This window comes from Mchenga conophoros, linkage group LG23 (genome assembly GCF_057382185.1).
Source record: "Mchenga conophoros isolate Kocher_MC1m ecotype Shallow Benthic linkage group LG23, M_conophoros_male_GT1.1, whole genome shotgun sequence".
Taxonomy (NCBI): Eukaryota; Metazoa; Chordata; class Actinopteri; order Cichliformes; family Cichlidae; genus Mchenga; species Mchenga conophoros.
The window spans coordinates 24,056,632-24,076,629 of record NC_140547.1 but is presented as its reverse complement, the minus strand read 5'-3'; the positions used below and the strand labels follow the sequence as shown (position 1 = coordinate 24,076,629).

The 19,998-nt window shown below is 43.4% G+C and overlaps 1 protein-coding gene across 7 annotated transcripts in view; it reads right to left on the bottom strand.

Annotated features, from left to right (window-relative positions):
- Positions 1-19,998, bottom strand: part of LOC146547267 (nck-associated protein 5-like) — a 184,596-nt gene that overhangs the window by 59,804 nt on the left and 104,794 nt on the right. For all 7 annotated transcript variants that reach the window (XM_085264297.1, XM_085264291.1, XM_085264292.1 and 4 more), the window contains one exon: positions 14,212-14,345. In XM_085264297.1, coding sequence (XP_085120423.1) covers positions 14,212-14,345 — 134 coding nt within the window. The remainder of the gene's footprint in view (positions 1-14,211; positions 14,346-19,998) is intronic.

The following is a 19,998-nucleotide window of genomic DNA, read 5'->3' as shown; positions in this document are numbered from 1 at the left end:
CAGCACTTCATTATTTTGTTGATCTCATCCGCGACAATTCAGGAACGAATTGCCAACAATTTATGAGAATGCACTATAAAAATGTAGAGCAGTGTGTGGGGTAAATGTGTGTGTGTGTGTGTGTGTGTGTGTGTGTGTGCGTGCGTGTGTGTGTGTGTGTGTGTGTGTGTGTGTGTAGGGGGCTTTTAAACCTAAACTGCGATGACATTTCATTAAGCGACACAACAGATGGAGTCGAAATTATTCTAATACATGAAAAATGCACCAGATAAGCCGGCAAAGCGAAGCAGAAGAATTAAATGAATACATGAATGACATGGTTTGCCAAAAGTTTGGTTTTGTTGCACACAAGTCCACACCTGCATAACTTGCTGTGAACTGGCAAGGCCTCGGTGACCTTCACTTTACTAAAGTGGCAGGATGGTGAGAAACACTTTGATGCCTCAGGATGCCTGCCTGCTGCTCATATTGTGGCTGGAGAAGGAGGAGGAGGTGGAGGAGGGAGAAGGTCTGGTTTTGTGGCACACCTGAAAGAGAGCCTTTGTGTTTCTAAACAGACCCGGTGCGCTCTGGAGGTGCCTCGTTTTCCATACCCCTTCCATTTCAGAGATCACTGAAGCCACAGATGTGTGTGTGTGTGTGTGTGTGTGTGTGTGTGTGTGTGTGTGTGTGTGTGTGTGTGTGTGTGTGTGTGTGTGTGTGTGTGTGTGTGTGCGAGCGACCGTGTGTGCGCGTGTGTGTGTGGCATCTCACTGGATAGACTTTGGTCCTTTTGAAGGCTCGGGCAGAAAGACTTTGAAGTTTTGCGGTGGTGCTGGGGGACTGGAGGTCTTCATTGTTGACAGAAAAAAAAATCTGGCTCCATCTGGACTAAAGATTTATTCTGCGTGGCGATAACTCTCCCGTTTTCTCCGTTTGCTACAGCTACAACCACATTTCCACAGATTTGCAAATCATTTAACGTCCATATGTGACCAGGAAATGTTATAAAGGCAACATATTAAAAAAAATGTTGTTGAAATTCTATTTTATGCTCGTTTGTTACTTGGGGACAGGGACATGTTTACCACAGTGTTGCATCACCTCCTCTTTGAACATCACTCTGTAAACATTTGGGAACTGAAGAGACCAGCTTCTGTGGCTTTGACAGCAGTGTTTTCCTCTTTTTGCTGCTTAGATTTTTTTTTTTTTTTTTTTTTTAGTTTGGCGTTGTCTTGCTGAAATAGGCAAGGCCTTCTCTAAAAAAGTCATCTGCTGGCAGCGTACGTGGCTCCAGACCTGAATATATTCCTCAGAGTTATTGCTCCTGTCTCCAGGATTTCCAATAAGATCTGAGATCTTCTGAGCTCGAAACATCCCCTTTTTTTCCTGTACACTATAAATTTTTACTTGCATTTGAAGATTCAACAATGAATGCACCCACGCAGTGATTTCCAACTACAGAATCAATCCGGTTTTCAATACACTGAGGGCCCGAGGTACATGGCCACTGAATATTAGTTTTCAGCCTCGTCTTTTATGAACACAGTTCCTCTGAATTTTGTTACTATATAAATGATGTAGATACTGTAGATGCAGGAATCTGCAAATTCTTTGAAATTTTCAAATTTCTCTGAAACTTTTGTCCTCACAAACCTTTACAGAGTGGTGAACTACCATTTTACATACTATTGGCCTTCAGAGCTGCCTTAATTCTTTGTAGTACAGATATGACAAGCTGCTGGAAACATTTCTCAGAGTTCATAGTGACATGATAGCATCAAAGAGTTGCTGCAGAGTTGTACATCCAACCAGTGTTCAGTGGATCAGTGCTTTCATGTTTTTTATGCTAATGTCACAACAGAAATCAAGACTCATCAGACCAGGACACTTTTTTCCAATCTAGTATTGTCCGATTTCGTGAGCCCGTGTAAACTATGGCCATAGTTTCCTGTTGTTAGCTAAACAGAATGGTACCTGGTGTGGTCTTCTGTTGCTGCTGAGATGCTCTTCTGCGTAGTTTGCTCATAACAAGTGGTTATTTGAGCTACGTTTGCCTTCCTGTCAGCTTCAAGCATTCTGCCAATTCTCCTCTGACATCAGTGAGGCATTTTTACCCAGAGAACTGCCGATCCCTGGATGTTTTCTCTTTTTCAGATCTAGAAGTGTGTCCTTTGTAAACCCTAGTGATGGTTGTGTGGGGAGAAATCAGATCTGCCCTTCAGGTACCAACAGCCATACCACATTCAAAGTCACTTAAATCACTTTTTTCCCCTGATGCTCATTGTGAACTTCAGTAGAAGTTGCCATGTGCCATTTGTATTAATGAGCAGTTGAACAGACAGACCTAATGAAGAGTCTGGTAAGTGTACATCCAGTTATCTTACTAATTAACCTCACAGGTTGCACTAGGTGTTTCTATTTTTTTATCATTACCTTACTTTTTCAGTCTTTTATTGCCCTAATCATAATGTAAATGCTTAAATCTACAAGCAGATTAATTTCTTCAATCTCATAAAAATCATATTCAATTAAATAGAGTTTCCAATTTATTTGAAAATCCCTACATTCTCTTATTCCTGACAGCTAACAGAGCACCAGCAGTTTTTGGAACGGACTTGTAGTTCATCTGCTTGAATTTTGAACTGGGATCTGACGTCTTGTGCCTGAACTACTCGTTCTAATCTCATTTTCTTCAGCAACTCATGCAGCCGGCACTATGACTAAGAGTGCTTTGAATAATTAGCATTAATTTGTTAGAAAGTGTTTGCGAGAGAGGTAATTATGAAGTAATGCGGTTCCTCGAGCATTAAAATAGTGCATTTAAATAAGCAAACGTATGTTTCCAGAGCTAAGTAAAGAACAGGACAAGCTCCCAGCTAAACAAGACAAGTAAACAGTGCAATTTGTCTCTGCTAAAGTCAGCTACTTGAAACATATGTGAGAGAAAGGGAGTACGCTAAATGCTTTTGATGGATGGAATATAACCCTCAGATGACAGAGCATTAGTTTACATAAAAAACATGCTCAGTGTGATAGTGTGATTAATCTCAAAGTGCTTGCAGGGACCTACTCAAAGCACCATTCTGGGAAGGAGAGACGAAGGAAAGGACAAAAGGCAAATGCCAATTCTGACTCTCGTGACCCTTGTGGTGCACCAGCTGAATTTCAAGTGTGGTGCTTGTCAGCAGTCCAGGAAATACAATTAAGACTCCAATCAATTTTCAGCCTGGGGTCGACGATGTTAAGGCTAACACACCCCTCTCGCCTCCTCTCAAACACGCACACACACACGGAGAACGCACACGAGCTCAGAGCTCTTCATGTGTCAGCGATCCGCAGCGGTACAAAACGATGCACTGTCAGAACAGAGCGGGTGATACAGTTAGCATATGAAAAACTTCCAGTCCTCTTCCTCTTTTTGCCATACAGCTGTCAGAAGCCACAATGACTTCAAACGCTTCATTCAAAACTATTTCTATTCATCAAAACTGCATCCCCCTTTATTCAGCTCTAACCTTCAATGACAAATTCCTTCACAGACCTGAAAATGATCAAAGGGCTCCAAAAACCTCTGCCAAAAGCTGAAAATTGTAGCTCAAAACTCACCCCGTCTTGACTTTTTCTCCATTTTTACTGCCGCCGTTTTTTCCGAAAAAGGCCAGAAGCACCGTGCAGACATCCCTGAGCTCCATATGTGAAGTCATCCGCTGTAAAGTGACCTAGACACTACAGCACATATGTGGGTCTCTGGGCTAAAATAGGCCATGCGGTCATCATATAAGCCTGAGTGCTTTTCACTCAATCGACGGTCAGTCCAGCGGCCGGGTCAACCAAGTCAGCCTGACGGCACAGCTCCTGTTATCACTCTGTACTTGCTGTGTCTCCAACGTGTCATTATCCGGCACTAGCCTGTGCAAAGACAGTGATCTGGCAGGCAAAGACTTTCCCATATGTCCCATGTTAAGCCCTCCACACAAGAGAAGGGCACCTGCTGGGCGGCAAGCAGGCCAGCAGTCTCAGATAGCATGGGGAAGGCGGTGGCGGGGGGGGAGCAGCGATGGACTTGCACAAGTAAGGACAGGGATCCCCCTGTTTGGCAGCCTGTGTGTGTGTGTGTTTGTGTACACGCACATGTGTAGCTGTGTGGGTCTTTATTAGTGATTAAGAGGCTTTGGCTTTCATAAAATCGACACTTTCCGTGCAAGAAAAGCTGAGAGGGAGGCAGCGTGCCAGGACACTCACCGCACGATCAGAGATCTCTACAGGACTTCCAGCGAGTCGCTTTCTACCATCACATTTTTGGTTAATTTTAGTCAGTGCTCTCCTGCCACGTGCATGTTTGCAAGTTTCACAGCTCAGATGAAGCAGGACACACACACACACACTCCTATTGTGGGGATATTCATGCTGCCAGCGTTCCTCGGCAGGCACTTTGTCTCTATCCCGAATTAGAAATAAAAGCAAGGTCTTTTACTTTGTTTTTCCTCTTTATCACAGAAAGTCCCACAGGCATGTGTTTGAGAATGAAGACCATAATGTGAGGATGAAATATCTGAATCCTCAAAGAATCTTCACCTGAACAAGAGGACGCTCTTCTTGCTCTCTCCGACTGTGGTCGCACTCTCACTTTATCAGCGCCGCAGTCAGGCTTCGGTTGACTGAAACCCTCTAATCTGATTTGACCGGAGCACAATTGGAATATCCCAAAGCTGGTGAAACGATACTGAGAACAATCACCTGGTTGTGCAGCTGAATCGAGGCCATGAGGGGCCCTCGCGTGACTGATTCATCGACAGCTCCAATCGCCTTATCTGACCTTAACAAGGCGCTGCGAAACTGTCTGTTTTTTGGCCCCGAAATAGTCCATTCTTCTTCTCAGACTCCTTTCCAGCAACACACACCCACCGGGTGATTGCCTAGCTTAACACAATGCTAAGCCACTCTTATCCTCTTAGAGCTGTTTTTGCAGAAAACTCGCAAGGAGACCCTTTCTAGTACGTGACCTAAATGAAGCAGAGAGGCAAACAAAACTGGTGGTGAAGAGTTTGGCTTTGAGGACAGGTCAGAGTTGTAAAAGTCATGCATATCAGTCATGCATGTTACAGTGGAGTAGCATTTCAAAGGTCCTCGCCCTTGTGACCGCTGCCTCTCGCCAGAGAACTTTAACCTGACCAACAAGACACACATGCAAGAGACGCAAGGGGGAAAAGAGATCAAGCGGCCGGAGCATTTAGTGTGCCCCGTAAATCATATTTCATAAATCTTTGCTGTGACAACAACGGCAAATAGTAAAAATGTGCAAAAACCACAACAGTTCAGCCATCCAAGACTTCTGAAATAACCACAAAAGGGTTTTTAGCAGAAGCACTGCACAGACTGCACAGACAGGGTGCAATCGAGGACTAGCCTGCAAGAGTGTAAATTAAAAAGGACATATGGAGGCGACCAGATTTAGATTCCTCCTTCATCCCCCTCAACCCCCAGCACTTCCACTACGTTTGGGAGGATTTAGAGTGCAAATTCACGAGGTCTGTCCCACATGTTCACCCCTGGCCAAAGGAAGCATTTAGCAGCAAAGAAGCCATCGGCTCTCGAGAGCATCTAGCTGGAGCCTCTCTAAGCATCTCCCTTATGGGCTGCAGGCATGTGCATCCCACATGTGAGAGAGAGCTACAGACTGAGCAAGACATCCCAGCGGGAGACCTTAGTCGTGATGACAGCGTGTAGCGCATTACTTACACCCAGACCCTACAGCCTCTTCCTACCATGGACTTTTGGGAATTTGAAGGGGTCAAGATGGAGAGAAGGGGTGGAAGACCATTGTTTGACCAAACCCAGTCAAGCCATTTTGAAGGAAAAGCAAAGAAACCAAATCAGTTGTACTGATTTCCCAAAAGAAGTGTGGATATGTATGTGTCTCTCTTAGTCTGGATAAGTTAAATATATTTCAGGCTTCTTTTTCTAATGATTAGACAAAAAGATGTATGTACCCACTGGATTTAAAAGCTCTGAGCTAAGCTTTTGGCTGCCACTCTTTAAATCATTCTTTTATTTGTCATCTATTTTACCCTAAATGGGATAATTACTCACAATAAGAACTTTATGCTGTATTAAACTTAACTTCAAACAAGCTATTTAAACTATAATCCTATTAGGAAAATGTTTACTGGGGACATAAATCTAGCAAGAAGCATAGACGTCCTCCTCATAGACTTTTAAACAATCAAACTTCTCTAGGCAATCTAACAAGCTGGAAGAAATACAGATTTAAGGCACTTCTGAATTGGCTTCACTTTTCAGACCTGGAAGCTACATCCATCTTTAATGTCACCCATGGAAGTCATTGAAGTCTACTATTTAGCTTTGTAACTGGCATCTTTAAGCAGCTTTACAACACATGTGAACCCAATTTTCTCCATTTAATGCAAATTCAAGTCTGACTTAGCCAATGGCATGTCTGTTATCACTCATGCATGGTTTCTACCGTACATCAAGCGTCCAATATACACTGCATTGACAAAAGTATTGGGCCATACTACTTAATCTTTAATTTTATTCTCCTTTGACAATGGGGCTGCAAGCCACTTTGCAACCCATGTGAACTCCAAGTTCTCCGTTTAACACTGAGTAAAATCTGACTAGCCTTCCTTTATATCAAGTCGAATGCGCAATTTCAAAATGTAAGCCTGAACACTGGCTATTTTCTGAAAGTTTGGAGACTAAATGAGACCTAAGTTGTTATAGAAAGTAACTGGTTGACTGATCAGCCTTTCTTGCAAATATTCAGGCAAAAACAAACAAATAAATAAGTAACAGCCAAATTTAAATACTGGAATAAAACTGAGAAATCATTTGTGAATAAAATCAAACCTCAACTCTGTATCCTGTAAGTTAAGATTACCATAAAGATTTCCTGCTTAGCATTCTGCAGCAATGAATGGCAAACAGGCAGATTATTACACCGAGGTGACCCTTCTTTGATTTATTTCAGAGGAAGAAATTCAGCGTTTACATTTTTTAAACTCACCTCAGCTGAACTACAGGGGCAGAGGCGGACGAATCGACCCTTTAGGAAGTAGGTGAGCTGCTTGTGTAACACATCTGTGTATATGTGTCATTCAGAGCAGCTGCCAGACAGCGAAATCTATAGTGCAACCATGAGATCAGTTTGAATTACATGCTCTTTGGCTTTAGGCTACAGTCACCAGCTTCACACTCCAGAGAAAACCGGTGAGCTGCTGCTGCTGTAGATGGATGCCCTACTTCCACACACGCTTGTAATCTGACCTATTAACATCATAACCAGCATGTTTAATCCAAGGTGGAAGTTGCTGTGGTGCAATGGAGAGGGCATGTGCAAGTATTTGTGGCCGTCTGACACAATTACAAGCAGATAACGGGTCACTTTTTGCCACAGAAACCCAGTGGAGCGCTTTAAGTGAGGGGACTGTGTCTTATCTTCAAAGAAAAATGTGAAGATTGATACCAAAGCCCTCTTATGGGCTAGTAATTTAGTGCATGTGATAGAGTAGAATAACCCAAATTAAGTTCAATCAGACATAATTCCCTGGTCAGATTTGGAAGTTAAAGAGAGGAGGGAGGGGGCTGAAACGGACCAATAAATCCTTTCAAATATGAGGTGCTCCCAAAATAGTCCAGACACCTATTATCTATTTAACAGCCCCATTCCCCCATTGGGCAACAGTAAGGAAGTAACTTCAAAAAAGACTGACCCCTCCTCCATCCTGTTAATGACCCAAGATGTGTCGCCTTGAACAGAGGGCCTGATTCATCTGGCTAAACCCTGCAGAGGGAGTGGGAGGAGGGGGGAAGATCTGTTTTGAATGCGCCAAATTAAAACACTTGGACCTGGCGTGGCTGGATGCTTGAATGATTAGAAGAGAGGGCATTGATCTGCAAACAGAGCGCAATCACTCAGCTCCCCCTGTCTGAGCCTATCAGGCTTTGGCGGTCCAGCTGTGGCGGCGGTGGTGGTAATGGAAGCAGAACATGAACGCTGCAGACCGCGGTGGGATCTCAACCTGAGCGTGACTGTCCAAACAACGCGTCCAGACTTGAAAAGCGCTGCCATTCCTGCATGTTTACATCACCGGCCTCCTAAATACGCTGCGTATGCAAGCGTGCATGCATGTTCTCACACACCGTGCTGAAAAGAGCACGCCGCTGGGCTGTAAATCTGCAGGCACCCGTCGTCATCTGCTGCTGTTGTTAGTCTGGCCATAAGTCTCCCATATCCTGCGTGAAGAGGGCCCTTCAAAGACAGTAATGAGTCAAAGTCAAGTGGAGCGAGTCGGCTGTAAACGCCCCAGTTTTGTCAATGAGCGCGCCCGTCTTCTGGGCGACAGAGAGTCTGATTTAAAGATAGAGCAGAAAAAAGTAGAGAGGAATCTCTTGGAAAACAAGGACTTCACATTTTCACTCCTTTCTGGAAGTGTCTGACCTCCAAGAACAGGCAGAGGGATGAGTCCAATAAAGTTTTTAGAGTGTGAGGAAGGAAACAAAACAAATCACTGCAAAAAGTTCCTGGGTAAAATGAAATTTGCACTTGTGCTCATTACCTGCAAAAACTGTCTTCTTCATCCTCAAGCCACATTTTTAATGCAGGGTCCCCAGTGGCCCCTGTGTCTCCCCGGCGGTCATCCTGTCTGAGCTTGGAGCCGAGATGTAGTCAAGGCCTCGGAGAACAGACATCCAAATGTGCTCGATCGTTTCTGTCCCTGACATTAATTTATGCCATCATTTAAGGAAGGACAAGAAGATTTTTAAGTTGTGTCCCCCATCTTTTCTCTGTCTTTCCCCTGCTGGGCCAGTCCTGGCTCTTAAAGTGTCCGTGTGGAGTTGTGGGGACGTCCAGGGTGGGCCGAGGACGCTGCTGAAGTCTCCCGCTAATCCGCTGGAGTTTAATGACTGCAGAGGCCTTGCAAGTAGTGGGGGGAAGCCTTAGAGAGGGGGTCGGTCAGGGGAGGTTGGGCATGTGACCCACACCAGGCTAAGAGCCCAACTGGTTGGGGGAGGGTGCGTGTGCATGCAGAGGAGAGGATATAGACCTATGTCTAGAGTTAAGTGGCCAGTCAGTTGAAGAATGCCAGCTTTCTGATCTCGGGAGCAAATTGAGCTATTTCTTTTATTTTCTTTCTTGTTTTGTTTTTTTTTTTCTTTAGGGTGAAAGCTGAAAAGAAAAAGCCAGTTGTTTCAGTTTTGCCAATTCCTGCCTTAAATTGTTACCCCTGCCAAAAAAGGAAAAAAAAAATAGCCTGAGCATTACAAAGGACAGAAAAAAAGCAAAGGAGACAAAACAAAGGCTGTAAGAAGCCGAGATTCCCTGGAGTTTGTCTGGCTGTAGGGGTGACCGACTGATCTTTTCTGTTTGGTGTTGCTTTTTGTTCACGTATCTGATACAGTAAAGAGCAGCTGTAACAAGCAGCTCATTACCTTCCTGCTTCACATCATCACACAACAAAGCAGAGAGCTCAAAAAGCAAAGAATTCGGAGCAGAAATTACTTATTTGCATAGAGTCTGATACCACAGCTAAAGCACTTGGCTGGCTTTTATCGTTCCGACTGGTCCGCCTTATTTCCATCCTCATCTCTGTGATTCCAAAAGTGCCACCTCAATTAATTAGCGACACGCAAATCAATTGTTGCCTGAGGTCAAGCAGATCACGGTCTATTTATAAGACTGGACGTCCACTTAACATGATTTGTGGGCATTAACTCAAAAAGACACATTGATGAACTAAGGTTTCTACCCCCCCCCCCCCCCCCCCCCCCCCACACACACACACACATCAAATGCACAACAAATAATGAGCCCGAATCAATCAATCAGCCAGCAGAGAGGTAAATAAGTGTCGTCTGCCGGTTGAAGGCAAGCATCCGTAAGCCAACAACTGAAACAGCAGATGCAAGTAGGGCAAAGGTTTACAGGAAGGCTTCTTTTTTTTACTGGCTAATTAAAGTGACCACACTGTTGTCCCATCTGCCACCGCAGATTATTGGCTGCCATGTAAGCATGCTAATGCGGCGAAGGGACCAGGTACCAGTAAACACACTCCACATGCTTGTTAGGGGACTCGTTCACATTCAGATAAGCGCTCGGGCATCGCTTTAAACAAAGATTAAGGCTCTGAAAGTGAAATCCTGTTAGCTTATTTGTGCAGAGGCGTTAGGGGAGCGGGGAGATATCTTTCGAACTTGCAGCCCGAACCCCGCGTTCCCTTTGGGAGTTGCTAAGAAGCATTGACGACGCGGGGAAATTGCAGCAATCGAGCATGATGTCAGCGCGCCACACCGCTGGAATGGCAACAGCCGAGCGAGGTAGGGCCGAACATCCCCACTTCGATGAGCGCTTTTTAAGGACATAATGGAATCTTTGTCTTTACTGCCACGCCGTTGCTTGGCAGCAGGAACGGTAGCCGCCGGATGCCCGATGAGAGCCATCTATCTGGACAACCCCTGCCATGCAGACAAATTCATCTGGCTCTGCGGGGACCTGTGCAGGACCCAATCAGGGATAAGCTTCATATATTTCCCCCCTAATAGAATTGCTGTACTTCATCTCACTCTGGCTTCAGCACATTGACTCTTGTATTGCGAGCTACTATCTCACTAATTCACTTTTAGCCTTGAGGAGCGAGTGCACTGTATCTGCACTCTTTATTATGCCGGGGAACCTGTGCAAAAACCCAATAAGTCTACGTAAAGGTCAGAAGGTGACCCCGATGGAAGACGTGGACAGGGGAAATGCCGGAAATAGAAAACTGCTTCAGGTTTAGGAAGGATAAAGCAAAATGAACTCCCCTCAGCTATCTCCAAAACAGTGTAAACTGTATAAATGTGCATCAGGAATGTGAGGAAGGCCAACATGAGTGAGAAACACCGCTGAGCTTAATTCAGAGGCATCAATGGAACATTTTAAATATGTGATAAATCTTTGGAATGGCTCTTAAATATTTTATTCCTCCCCTGGCAGCGACTCTGCCCTCGTCTGCACTATAACACTGGGACCATTAAAACGTACCGGATTTTCTCCAACCAACTTAATGAGAAGATAAGCAGTCAATGTAAAATCCCCCAGACTCTTTTTTCCCCAGCCCCGTCCTTTTGCATACTGAATGCCTATCGCCTAATTATGGCATCAACTCGGGCCCTGGCTCTTGATTTGCTGTCCCTCTCTGTCACACTTCAGCAGCTGCAAAGAGGAGGACGAGTTCATGAAATAGAGGTTACTGAAGTTATGACGAGAGCATTGTTTAAGGGCTTCACACCTTATGGGTTCCCTTTCTGCAAAGCAAAAGTAATGTATCAGACGATCTTTTTCTGACGAAGACAAGGTCAAGCGTCGCAGAGAAATGGCACTGAAGTGCTCTGATGAAATGGAAAAGCAAAGAAAAGAATGTGAGAAATAGAAAAAGTGGGAACAAGGTATCGATTTTGAAGGTTACTGAAAGATTGTGCTGATTGCAGAAAATTGCTGGCAAAAATCTATTGCTTTCACTAAAAGGGATAGTTACTGGTTTCTGGACGCTTCAGGGAAAAAATGCTCCAGGCTGCTGTACATGCCACTGATATCTCCTTAAAGAGAAACAGTTTGATAAAAAATGTCCAAGTTTGCTTTATTAGATTTACTCTGATCACTTGGATCACCCATTACTGCAGCTTACTGTGAAGTTTTAAGAAATTGGAGCAAAGGGTTAAACTCAGTACCCAGGCAAAGGCTTAGTACAGTGATGGTGGCTGTGGCTCCTCTAGTCCACATGCCAAAATATCCTTCGACAAGATACTGAACCCCCGAGCTGTTGGGGTAAAAGTGCACAGGTATAGAAAAGGGTACTTGTTTGAATGACGTTTGTAGTAAGGAAGCGCTTTGAGTGCTCAAATAGAGTAGAAAAGCACTACTAACTCAAAAGCTGCATTGGGACAGATTGGAATCTTCACCGTGCCAATTTTGGCCTAACCTGGCTCCGTTTTTTTGCTGCCTCTGCAAGCTGCTTTGCAACCCACCTCAATCCCAGCTCACCCTTTTCATTGCATGTCTGACCCAGTCGTGTTTGTTGGTTGTCTGCTGGATGATAGCATTGATCAGAATAGAAATCAGGAACTGGCTGTATTGTTCCATACAACTATACTCAGTATTGTCTGCAATATCTTTTTAACCCTATGACCATGATTCTCAGCTAGAAAAGGGTGGAATGCCCACTTTGGGTCTGGAAGGAGTTGTTGTCAAGGGTGGATGAGTTTAAGTATCTTAGACAGTACAGCTGCTACTCCTCCACATCGAAAGGAGCCAGGGGAGGTCATTCAGGTATCTGACTAGGAAATCAGTATTTTTCCCCCTGAATTCGCTGAATGTCACTGTGAATGCTTTCTGTGTGGACATAGCTTTCAATACTTTTAAATGCACTTTTATAAAGAATATGGGAGTTGAGATTCTTCACTCTTGCACATCTATCGTTTTTTCTTAGCATTGGGTCCAAAAGTCCAGTTTTATTAAGCCTCTGGTAAAGACATATTTTAGAAGACAGAAAAGTCTAGCATGGCTCATTTTTCCTTCGTGAATGAAAAGTTAAAAAAATAAAAAAAAGTGAACACAGGTGCCCTTTTCCAGGGCAACAGAGTTCAAACCAGAGAGGAAAAAACATCCAGGGGTCTCTGAGTCCAGACTCTGACTCCGAGCTACAGACTTTGAGTAAAATCTACTCAAACTCCTGTCATAACTTTTACAGCAAAGAGACAATAATTACTCGATGACCAGATGCTTTGGCCTTTTCAAATGAAAGTAGGACAACAAGTAATGCAAGGGACTCGAAATAAGTCAAACCTCTGAAGGATTAAGTGCATTTCTTCACTGATTACAATTTCTTGCAGATGGCTTGTGATGACCTGCAGTTTAGTGAAAGGAAAGCGTGTGAGGTCATCTCTTTAAAACCTTTTATTACCCAAGGATTATTCATCTAGCGTGGTGTCCGACACATCCATAAAGTCTCAAATAAGAACAGAAAATAAATGGAAAAGCAGTTCAAGGATTTATGTGTGGGTGGTTGCCCTTAAATGGGGTTAAGAAGTAAAATTTTTCTTCTTTAAAATGTTACAGATACTGTGCCGTGAAAAAGTATCTGCCTCCTTCCTGATTTCTGAGGGTTTTTTTGCAAATTTGTCACACTTTCATGTTTCAGATAACAAAGCAAATTTGAATATTAAACAAAGAAATGGATAAGGGACAACAGTTATCCAAACCTACTTGTTAATGCCCATAAACTTAAAAAGTAGTTGTTCCGCCCTTCGCAGCAAGAACTGCAATCGAGCTTCAGTGATAAGTGCAGGTGAATCTTTCACATCATTGCGGATGAATTTTGGTCCAGTCTTATGAAATGCTGTTAGTTTTATGTCAGATGTAAAAGGACCCAAACCTTCCACAAAGTTCAGCTTTTGTCTCGTCAGTCCACAGAATATTTTCTTCTTTTCAAGATGTTTTTGGTAAATGTGAAATGTGAACTTTGACCTTAACCGAGGTCAAAGTTCAAAGTGAGGCCTGTGGTTCTTTAATGTTGTTCTGGTGCAGTAATTTTGGTAGGCTGGTCACTCGCCACTGATACAAGTTTTCTCCATGTGTGTATAATGGCTCTCACTGTGGTTCATTGGAGTTACAAAACCTTAGAAATGGCTTTCTAACCCTTTCCACTGACACATGTCAGTGCCTTTGTTTCTCAGCTCTTTAGATCGTGGCCTGATGTGTTGCTGTTTGAGGTCTTTTAACCTGCTTCACTTTCTGGTTTCTGGATTCAACAGGGCTGCCAGTAACCAAGCCTGAGTGAGTCTTGTGAAACTGAACTCAGCTTTCTAACAAATGTGGTTAATCATCAAAGAAAAACTGAATTTTGTACTTACTCAGGGTAAAACAACTAGACAAACAACAAAGAAATGAGGTGGGGGGCAAATACTTTTTCACAGCACTGCATAAAAAGGAGATCAAATCACTCAAGTGAAACACAATCATTTTATAGACGCTCGTACTTTTCATCACCTCCCACACAGGGTTACAGAGGGCTGAATACAATATTTGCTGATGCTGAATAAACAGGATCAGTATCATAGCAACTTTGTAATTCGTCCTCTATTTGTTTTTATTTATTCCTTTTGTTCAAACGTAATGAGTGAGGGCTGAAAAATGGGATTTAAAGCCCGCTCTGTGCTCCTGGGTTCTTTTACCTGGAGAACTGCAGCTGCAGTGAAACCACCTGCGCCTGACCCAGCTCGGACTCCTCCGTCACTTCCCGGAGACGCTTCTCGCTCTCCAGTCGCAGGCGTCGCTCTTCCTCTAGCTCGTGGATCAGCTTTTCTCGCTGTGGGAAAGAGCAGAAGGACGATCAACTCTCAGGCAGTGTGTGGCCTGGGGCTAAAAAGATCACCCTCAAGTCACATGCCACAATTTTTACGACCCCCTTCCCCGAATATTCGACCCTCCTCGGATGAGGGCAAGCAAACACAGGCTGTCTCAGCATCATAATCACCAAAACATCTGCTCACCAAACATCTGAAACCAAACACAGCTTGTCCTAGCTGAAAAAAACAATCCACGCCTCGCCGCTTTTTCCCCTGACTTTAGGTGTGAGAGGAAATAAAAGAATAAGGGCATGATGACATTTAGGCCGCCTCGATTGGCATTACTTCCAGTAGTTTGTTGTTACTTTGAAACACTCATAATGAGCCTCCGCTTCTTTCTGTCTCTATGAGAGAAAGTTCACACTAAATGTCATCTGAAATCACTGAGCCCGCCCTCCCGTGCCTCAGTCTTTCTCCTGCTTTTCATTTCATTTCAGATCTATTCAGAAAATGCTCCCCGATATCACTGAAGCTATGAATAGCATGTTTACCCTGCTCCTCTCTTCCTCACACCATGCAAACCGTCCTCTCTTCTTCTGCGTGTTTCACCTTTTTTTCCCCCCTTTACGTTATAGTTATGATGATGAGTAAACATGACCTCATTCGACCCAACTATTGATAGATCCTGAATTAAAAAGCTGGAGTTCCTCGGTAAGAGGAGGGAGGGATCACTTATGCCTACTTATCTCTGCTTTCCATTCCTTGATTTCAGAGCTTTATAAATGTTGCTTGTGGTGTATATGGTCTCCATGAAGCATTTAGCCAGTTTTCTCTGGTCTTTTCCAATTCTTTAATTGGATTCTTCATTTCTGAAGGATTCTGTCTTTGGATCCCAAAAGAGAAAGACATCCTTGCCTCAAACCCAACTTCAAAGACTAAGGTCCCTGTGGTGGCACACTCCCTACTCCAGTTTTCTTGACAAAGTTGCAAAAAAAGCTTTAAGCAAATTCCTAGCAGCAAGGCGGAGGATTTTTTTTTTTAGCTGACGGAGCAAATAAGACGGGATCATTCTCTTGGTCTGGCAGTTTCTATTGTACATAAAGCCAAGCATCTGTCGCTGCTGCTGACAGTCTATGACAAAGCCACTGGCTTCCATTTCCGTAGATTTGGGTGATCTACCAACTGTCAAAGCCTTGCCAGGAATATCAGCTAAAAATACAAGATTGTAAAATATCTGCAAATGGGTCTGAGGCCAAAGACACACACTAGAAAGAAAAAGGGAGACAGTTTCTTCTTTTGCAAACAAAGATGCAGTGTTTGGTGAATAAGAGATTCAACTTTGGCTTAACAAGGGTTGATTAGAGATGATTATCATCCTTTTATTTCCACCTAGGAGTACAAGTACCCAGGGAGGTGGTGAAAAACGTATATGTGGATATACAGTGCAAAAGTCTCGACTCACTTCTGATTTCTTTTCTTTGGCTAGGAAAATGGGACACTGTTCAAATGAACAGATACTGACACTTCTTTTGTCCGGTTTCCTCAAACTTTTTAAGGACACCCTGCACACCATTGTGAGATATGTTACATTTTCAGCCAATATCTCTTTGGGAATCACCTTGCTGGTGCAACAGTACTATTTTATCTCTGTCAAACTGTGGTATCTTTGACATCTTTCACAGATTGTTACTAGCAGCCCGTCACAAAAACGCACAGAGGGCCTAAAGACACATCTTATAATTGGGTATTTGCAAAGTTCTCTGTTATGCATAGTCACAAGAATAGTTAATCCCCTGAGTTAAGTTTCTTTTTTGTGCTTAAATGACTCATAGGTCTGTGTAAGTGGCTCAACAAACAAATAAAACATTCCTCTGAAAATGGTCAGTTACAAGGACTGGACTGAAAATGAGCAATAAAGGAGTCAACGTGCAAAAAAAGCTTCAGGAAGCCTAAAGAACTATTCACCCAGAGCACTTTAAACATTACCACAAAGTCTGGCTCTGTGGAAGAAAACATCTGAAGTGAATGCATTAGTATTTTAAACAGAGACTACTGTACATAAGTGAATAAAAGTTTTAAATAACCTTTTAAATAACAGCCTTCACTGTACTCTACAGTATATCTATGGAAACACACCTGTTACCTTGGGAATTCTCCTGCACCTCTCCTGACAGATTCCTTTAAACATCTGAAGTTTTGAAAGCTCTTTGCTGTAAAAGTAAGTCTCTGGATAATCCTCTGGATAAAACATTTGAACTTTATATAAGAGTTCAATGAGAATCAGTTCAGTTGTTTACAGATGTGTACTGGCTACTATTTAACATGAATCTAAATGTGATTGGTTAACTCTAAACAGAGGGTGTGCACACATGCTTAAATATTCTAGTTGTTTTGGAGTCAATCAGAGTTTAAGAGCCAATGGAAAATGTTGGGAATCACCAGATTATCCTGTCAGTTCTTCATCAGTTCTCTTCAGTGCAAATGGAATTACTTACTGCCCATCCTCATCGTCAGCACCAGTCATGATGTGGTATTACTCAGTGCATGCCTGCAAAGAAGCTGGAGTGCTTTCTCTCAGACAAGCATTATGGGGACATCTTGTGGCGTGAAAGAATATAGGTCAGAGACAGTGAGCGTGTCACTCTGTGTGGCATATGGACAAAACATCCTCCTCGACATGAGGCCCTCCTTTATGCGGGGTCTCTCGTGAAAAACCATGAAACCAAACTGGAAAGAAAAACATCGAAACAACTATAATGTGACACCGAGTCGCATTGCTCCATTACTCCGTATGACCATACTCTCCTTATAAACTGTCTTGTGTCACTACATTGTTACTTCTGTTACAAAAGCAGATCCTAACTGGGTGATTCAGCTGCTGAGGGGGAATATTAAACCAGAGTCACCATTAAAACCAGTCCCCGTCTTCACCGCGGCAGTAAATTCACGGCTACTATGTGCAGCGGGGAGGCTCTCCCTGTCAGGAGTAATGGCTGCTGTAAATCCACTCATACAAGAATGTAAAGTAGTGCATCCCCCTGCCAGGAGCTGGACGTATATATATATATATATATATATATATATATGTATATATATATATATATATATATATATATATATGTATATATATATATATATATATATATATATATGTATATATATATATATATATATATATATATATATGTATATATATATATATATATATATATATATATATATATATATATATATATATATATATATATATATATATATATATATATGACTTTTCTGGTTCTTCTTTCTTTATGACACATAAAGTTGTTTTATGTTTTATAGGACACATTTTCCACTTAGCGTTTAAAGAAACGGGCGCCGATTTCAGCCTCCAGCGTCGCAGCAGTTTAGCTGAATTTCACCTCGATGCAAATGAGCACAAAGGCCTTTTATTTGCATCAACATGCATGGCTTTGTTCAGCAAAACAAAACAAAAAAAGCACAGTAGCAGCTTTGGTCCTGATTTTTTTGTTGCCCACACAGGCCTCCAGGCATAAACCACCGACCGCTACGTGTCTGCTGACAGTCTTGCCAACAACCTCAATAACAACACAGGATTTACAGTCTCTACATTGTAGTAAAAGCCCTGCGTTGCTTTTGTTCAATATATAATTTCTGCAATTTTACAAGGCCTGAGGACATTAAATCAAACATTGCTGTATCTTTCTGTGGCCAGAAATCCCCGGCAATACATTTCTCCTCGATTGAAATGTTTATTGTCTGCAGCAACTTCTCTCTTTTTTTTTTTTCCTCCTTTGGTGCTCTAATTGAAAGCATATTCTTTAATAAGCCTTCACTGCAGCCACAAAGACAACACTTCTTTAGAAAAAGCCCTGGGAAGAGATCTCAAAGTCAACACCGAGAGGATGAAAACACGCCTGGCAACTTTCTGTGAGAACATTTATTTTAGTTAATCTGGCCGCTGAGGAGATAATCCCCGCTCTCTCGACAGCCTGTCACTGTTGTATGGATGGGATGAGGCGAGGTGTCCTGCCTTCTTTGTCCTGCAGGGGGCAACATGCTCCTGTTCTATTAAACAATGCAGCGCATAGAAAAAAAAGGAGAAAGAAGCCAATGTCAAATGAAATATGGGGTGTAATCTATAAAATAGCTCCTGCTGGATTTTTATACCACATATATCAGAAACAAGCCCAGATTTGGGCATCAGGGGGTGGGGGGTGAGGGGTGAGGGGGTTTGAGGATTAAATTTGACCTCTGCCACAGAGAGATAAATAAAGAAATATATCCATCTGTATGTGACAGAATTTATCACCATCAACACGCAAAGCCTGAGAAATAAATGAAGAATCTGTTACACCGAGCGGCTTTGGAACATAAGATTTTATTAGCTGCACTCGAGCCCAAAATGAAGCCTCCCGCTTCGGTAATTGGACAACATTAGATGGTAATGGTATTCATCCGAGCTGAATTACTAGAATACTCGGAGCCCCCCTTTCATACCCTCTAAGATTCACTGAGGACTCTAAATTAATTAGAGGCCTCTGCCTCTCCTTGTTGTGCTGTGCTGCGACCTTATCAGGTTAAGTGCATGTGTGTGTGTCCCATCGTGTTGTAGGATGTCCATCTGCAACTGTATATACACTGTACTCGTTCAGGGTTAGGGGGTACAGGCCCAATAATCTCTTCATTACACAGGACATCCCCCCCCTTGCCTCGGTTGGAGCTCTTTGCCTAATCAAAGGGGCCGGGAGCGGCTCGGAGGCTCGCTGGCAAAGCAAACATCGGGGACACAAAGCACTGTGCAGGTTCTCCATTCATTAATAAAACATGCCACCGGGCTGTTTGTGTGCATCAGCGAGGCTGGATTCAAATGAAAGTGTAACACGAGGAGGATCGGGCCTCCTGGCCTGCCTGGCTGGCTCCCAGATACAAGTCGTAAAGATAAAAATTATAATTATGCTCTTGTTTGTTTAGAAACAGAAGAGAAAGCATCAAAGTGCAGGAGTGTGTGTTTTCCGATTACTTGTGACTAAAGTGAGCCCAAACAGTGTTTTATCACCCCACCCCACCCCACACCAAAAGACTCCATCAATTCAATTATCATGGAGCGCCACTATTGGAGTGTACCACTGCTCTCTTAGACAGCCACGGGCACTGTGGCAAATAATACACACACCCCAGGAATATGCAAAATCATACGAGTGGCCCATTTATCATTGCCAAGGGAGCTCCCCCACCCCACCCACGCACACACACCCAGAATGGGACGGTGTGGAGATGCGATTTGGACCTGGCTGTCAGCGCTCGTCACCCGGTGAATGTGCTGAGTCCTGCGGGGGGACCCCATCGCGGCCCCTGCCCGTGGCTGATAAGGCCAATCTGCAGAGACAGCACCTGAGTCCCCCCCAGTTCCCAAACCTCCACGCTGTCACACATCCTCCAAACAGCTGTCAGAAACCCTATATGAGGGTCCCCGAGCGCCCGAGCTCCACGTGGAGCCTCTCCTTTTTAAGCCCGTCAGAGAGCCCCTTTATCTGCTGGCAGCACGCTACGGAGCATGTCCACTCTGAAGGTGCTTTTTCTTTTTTACACACCAATAAATCACTGTCAGATAATCATCATACCTCGATCCACTTACAGCTAACTAATTAAACCCCGTGCTCAAAATTAATT